General features: G+C 35.2%; 1 protein-coding gene across 1 annotated transcript in view; it reads right to left on the bottom strand.

Moving 5' to 3' along the window:
• Positions 1 to 6091, bottom strand: part of RECQL (RecQ like helicase) — a 35752-nt gene that overhangs the window by 886 nt on the left and 28775 nt on the right. The window contains exons 11-14 of the mRNA XM_005680793.3: positions 5662 to 5800; positions 2277 to 2368; positions 927 to 1146; positions 482 to 611 (exon numbers count right to left, since the gene is read on the bottom strand). Of these exons, the coding sequence (XP_005680850.2) occupies positions 482 to 611; positions 927 to 1146; positions 2277 to 2368; positions 5662 to 5800 (581 nt within the window). The remainder of the gene's footprint in view (positions 1 to 481; positions 612 to 926; positions 1147 to 2276; positions 2369 to 5661; positions 5801 to 6091) is intronic.

The following is a 6091-nucleotide window of genomic DNA, read 5'->3' as shown; positions in this document are numbered from 1 at the left end:
AAATTTCTTCCTATATGAGCCCCATCTTGAATAGGAAAGGCTGTGCTGTCAAGACCATAAAGAATACCTGACGTGTCCTTGGACACACTGGTGCCTGCTGAGCTTTTGCAGGCTGGAGAGCAGTTAGTTTGTGACAGGGGTTTTCAACTTCTGCTGCACAAGCTAACTTCTCAGCTAGCACTGACCACAAGCAAGGTCATGAGAACAGGGTGCATCGTAACATCAGACATTAAAATGGAGTCTTCACATTCCAAAAGGTTGGAAACCCCTAGTCTTTACTTAAAACCTAGTCTAAATTCTTCCACTTAATACCTCTGCAGAACACAGAAGTAGGTTTTCTCTCTTCTATACCCAGATTCGAAGAACACTGACTGATCTCTTCTGTGTTCCACTGGACCCAGAAGAGAACAAGTTAAAGAAAAGCAAGACACAGGCTTTAATGTCTTTTGCAAATAATTAAAAATTGAAAATTAGTAATCACCCTGAAACAGTTCTGCATGGGCTTCTTTACTCTCATGGTAATAACGTGTGCCTCGTTGTTCAGAAGATTAGCTTTAGGTCCTGCTTTCAAATATGAAATGGTAGCATAAGCTGTAAAACTGTAGTCTTCTCTGCAGGAGACAAAGGCCAACAGTCAGGCTTTGAGAAGCTGCAGACAACAAACTGAAATTTATAAAAAATAAGTAATTTTAACTAAACATTGATATGAAATAAAACTTTTAGTAAAAAATGCAATAAAGTATTGTACTTTGCTGCTGCTTCGACATATGATAATTAAAAGTTTGAATTTGTTTACTAAGTAAATTTTATAGAGTGTTTAAAAGTTCCTATGAAACAACCACTAAACCATTTGTTCTGTTGTACTTATATAAAAATGAGATTCAGGAAAGATAGCATGAGAGGGCAAGAAATGGGTCTGTATATACTTGAGATACTGCTGTATAAGAAAGTGTGCAATGATTTTCTCCAGGTCTTCACGAGGAAGTGTGGGAGGAGCAAGGCCTGCTACTCTCAATTTCGAGGCACCCTTTCCCATCCAAGAGTCGATCAGTTTTAGTGGAGTGAGCTTTTCATTCAGGTCCTCGGCCTGTTTCAGGATCTTAATAAGATCCCTGCAGTATGCAGTTACATTCTTTCTTTCAAATGCTGTAATGAAAGAGACATGGTTAAAGATGAACGAAATTCTGAAATTAGGGCAAGGATAGGCTGTCCTAAGTGGTTAGACTCATTTAAAAAATAAGTCATCCAATGTGACCCACCCTAAACACTGGTTTGTTCCTGTGTTCTGAATTAAGACTATTGCTCAAGTCTCTTTTCATTAGATTAAGCTATAGTCTCTCTAAGACACGAATTTAAATGATACACAAAAAAATAATCTGTTTACTGGAAGGTCTTTGGAGATGCTCTCAGAACCAAAAGGTATCAGCCAGACATGATTATGATAAAAACTTAGAGGTGTTTACAGGAGGGTAAGTCTCTTCTACATATTTACCAGGTTTAGACTACCATATTGAGTCAATCTGTTCTTCATGTCTTCATATTTAATGATGCATGCTCATTAAGCAATATTCTGACAACCAGTGTGGCTTCCTAGGGACTCTAGTTTCATAACAAGAATTTCCTAGACAGTTATTCCCATCTATTGACACGAGCACTCAGATGTATTTATCAGACTCTTGTTAATTTGGTCAGTATAAAACAGTCTAGTAAACACAAATAATTTTCTCTACCTGCAAGGTTGAAATTGTCGTGACCTTCCCCCACCAAGGCATCAGAAGTCAGTGAGGAATGGGTTAGTCTAGCTCATCAAACACTATGCATACATACAGAATTTTTAAAAGTGAAAATACAGCACCAACACTACTAAACTAGTATCTTACGAGTGATTGAATTTTGTCTGGATCAAAAATGATACACTGTAATCTCTATTTTGTACTAAATTTCTCTCTTCAGTCAGTGACTATACTGGAGATTATTACTAGAGGTTAGCATTCTCATATATAAATAGTATTTCTAATCAGAGGGATTTTAAATGTTTCCCTTCATTTCTTAAAAATTTAACATCTCAGTGTAGCAATATAAAATACATGCATACACATAATAGCTTTTAATTTTATTTGTACTTATTTCAAAACTTTGTGTCACTACTCTCGAATCCGAGAAATTCTATTCACACCTTGCTAATTCTTTTAAATCCATTTTGAGTGTCTAATACTGCCCTCATGTAGTCCTAGTTATAAACATGAGCTTATAGAAATCTAAAAAGGACAACTCACTAATCTCTTTACAGCAGTTATCACACATTTTGTTACATGCTTCTGGACTCCATACTTCATCAAAATGTTGAGCTATCAATACACGGCGACATCTGCAAACACATTAGAGATATGAATTATCCCTATTTCAAAATACAGGATTATATACTATTACTAGTTTCCTGTTGCTGCCATAACATTAACACAAACTCGGTGGCTTAAAACAACGCAGATTTATAATCTTACATTTTTATAGGTTAGAAGGTTGACATGGGTCTCACTGGGTTAAAATCAGTAAAAGCAAGGTGTTGGCAGGGCTGGATTTCTCCGAGTGGTTCTAGGGAAGAATCTGTTTCCTTGCCCTTTCCAGATTCTGAAGACTGCCTGCACTCTGGCTCATGGGCCCCCTTCCTCTATCTTCAAAGCTAACAATGGGTGAAGTTTTCACATCACTTTGACATCTTATTCCTCCTTCCACATTTAAGAACCCTTGTGACTATAGTGAGTCCACCCAAACAATTCAGGATTATCTCCTTATTTTAAGATCAGCTGACTACAACTTTAAATCCATTAACTCCCTTTTGCCATGTAAAGTAGCATATTCCAGAGATTCAGATATGGACATCTTTGGAAGACGACTACTATGCCCACCATATGTAATAATTTTTTCCATATGTTATTAGTGTAAAAATAACTTCTATGCACTGGAAAACCAAAAGATTTGCATCACTACCTTTATTACAATTTTCACTTGACTGCAGTTGTCTCAAACTGAAACTGCAATATCTCCAAGGTATACCTGTATTAGAGAATCTTCCTGAGAACAAAGCAGTTTCCTGTACTTCATAGTATCATTTTGAGTCTAAGTCCCAAAATATGCTTCATGAGGGCCTATTGAATACCTAAGGACATTTTCATTTTCTCATTTTTTAAATTTGCTGTAGCATTAATAGGAAAGAAATACCATTTTCTATCACTAATTACTGCTTACTTAAAAAATTTTGAGTCCTTATAATATGGTAGGTAATAAGACTACAAAGATGACTAAGAGTAAAAATAGTAATTGTGAGGGAAGAATACAAATGCAAGATTGTTAAAATGCATTTGAAATTAAGATAGCAAGTTACATCATCATGTATATAGATAAATTGGTATATATAAACCTTATGGTAACCACAAGTCAGAATTCTATTATAGAAACCCACACAATAAAGAAAAAGGAATTCAAACACTAAATTCATCAAACCACAAGAGTAAAAGAAGGAGCAAAAAAGGTCTACAAAACCACCTCAAAACAATGAAATGGCAATAAGTACATACCTATCAACAATTCCATTAACTTTAAATGGACTAAATGCTCCAACCAAAAGACATAAAGTGGCTGAATGGATACAAAATCAAGACCTGCATATATGCTGCCTACAAGAGACTCAGCTCTAAAGACACACATAGACTGAAAGTGAGGGGCTGGGGAAACATATTCCATGCAAATAGAAATCAAAAGAAAGCCAAGGTAGTAACACTCATGTCAGACAAAGAAAGTGAAAGCTGCACAATCATGTCCGACTCTTTGCAACTCCATGGACTATACAGTCCATGGAATTCTCCAGGCCAGAATACTGGAGTGGGTAGCCTTTCCCTTCTCCAGGGGATCTTCCCAACCCAGGGATCGAACCCAGGTCTCCAGCATTGCAGGCAGATGCTTTACCAACTGAGCTATAAGGGAAGCACCATATCAGACAAAATAAACTTTAAAACAAAGACTGTTACAAGACACAAGAAGGACATTACATAATGATCAGGTGATCAATCCAAGAACATATAACAACTATTAATATATATATATAGATATATATACACACCTAATGCATAAGTATTAACAGACATAAAGGGAGAAACTAACACAATAAAAGCAAGGGTCTATAATATTTCATTTACATCAACAGATGATCGAGACAGAAAATCAATAAGGAAACACCTGCATTAAATGACACATTAGACCAGACTTGACATATATAGACCATTCTATTCAAAAATAGCAGAATATATTCTTTTTAAGTACACAAGGAACATTAACATTCTCCAGGATAGATCACATGCTATGCCACAAAACAAGCCTTGGTAAAGTTAAGACAAGGAGATAATACCAAGCATCTTTTCAAACCACAATACTATGAAACTAGAAAGCAACTATAAGAAAAAAACTGCAAAAAACTCAAAACATGCAGAGGCGAAACCATATACTACTAAACAATCAATGAATCACTGAAGAAATCAAAGAAAAATGCAAAAATACCTGGAGACAAAACAAAAACACAACAATTCAAAATCTATGGAATTTAGAAATAGAGTTCTAAGTGGGAAATTTATAGCAACACAAGCTTACCTCAGGAAATAAGAAATATCTAAAACAACCTAATCTTACACTTAAAGAAACTAGAAAAAGAACAAATAAAAACAAGTTAGTAGAAGGAGTTAATAGAAGGAAGGAAAGAAACAAAGATCAGAGCAGAATAAATAAAATAGAGAATAAAAAATTAATGGTAAAGATCAATGAAACTAAGAGCTGGTTCTTGGCACAGAGTCTAAACCACTGGCCCACCAGGAAAGTCTCAAGTCAAACAGAATTAATAAATCTTTATCCAGACCCATCAAGGAAAAAAGCCCAAGTCAATAAAATCAGAAATGAAAAAGTTGCAACCTACACCAGAGAAATATGAAAGACCAAAGAGACTACTGTGGACAAATATTTGCCAATAAAATGGATGACCTAGATGAAATGGACAAATTCCTAGAAATGCACAATTGCCAAGACTGAACAAGGAAGAAATAAAAAATATGAACAGACCAATTACCAGTCATGAAACTGAATCAGTAATTTGAAAACTCCCAAGAAACAAAACTCCAAGAATAGATGGCCTCACAGGTGACCAAACATTCAGAAAAATGTTAACAGTTATCTTTCTTGAAGAAAGAGAATAACTTTTTTCTTTTTCTTTTTTTAGACTTAAGATACTATATTTTTATTGTTGTACAATTTTTAAAGGTTACTTTCTATTTACAAGTATTAAAAAATATTACCTATACTCCCTGTGTTGCACAATATATCCTTGAGCCTCTCTTACACCCAAAAGTCTATACCTCCCACACTCCTACCTCCTCCCCCTACTCTCATCACTGGTAACCACTAGTTTGTTCTCTGTATCTTAGAATACATGTTCTTAAATCCAGGCATTCTGCAGGTTCATGTACTGGTTTCTACCCCTTCAGACATCTTTTACTGGTTTACACTTGATGTGTCACCAATGTATTTACTCACTTAAGTAAGGACCCAAGAAATGCCACATGCTTTCATGTTGTGCTTGTTTTTAATTGACAGAAGTGACAAAGAAACTGTGTGGCTTACTTGTGTATGTTCTGACAGTAGGACACCATCTCATAAAGCTTTTGTTGCCCCACGTTTTCCATCACCACCATTGAACTGATCCTGAATATGTCTTCAAAACCATAATACAGAATGCAGTCTGCTTTCGTGTCATCTCGACCTGCAGTGGGAAGCATCTTCAGATCGCACAGTTACTTTAAAAAGTCAAACATGCAAAAATAATAAACATAGAATTTGCTGGTGATATTTCAGTCTCAATAGATCGTATCTAGAAATTTCAGACAGAGATGTAAAAGTTAATTTGTAACAGCTGTCCTCAAATTTTTTAAAATACGACTGAAGAGAACAATCAACTTTATTAACTTAAAAACCTGTCCATAAATAATCCAGTTGTTCAAATTATAAACTTGAAATAACTAATTAAAAACTCAGGAAACAAAGATGGATATCA

This window comes from Capra hircus, chromosome 5 (genome assembly GCF_001704415.2).
Source record: "Capra hircus breed San Clemente chromosome 5, ASM170441v1, whole genome shotgun sequence".
Lineage (NCBI taxonomy): Eukaryota > Metazoa > Chordata > Mammalia > Artiodactyla > Bovidae > Capra > Capra hircus.
Note: the sequence above shows the minus strand (reverse complement) of the source record. Positions and strands in the feature narration are given on the sequence as shown.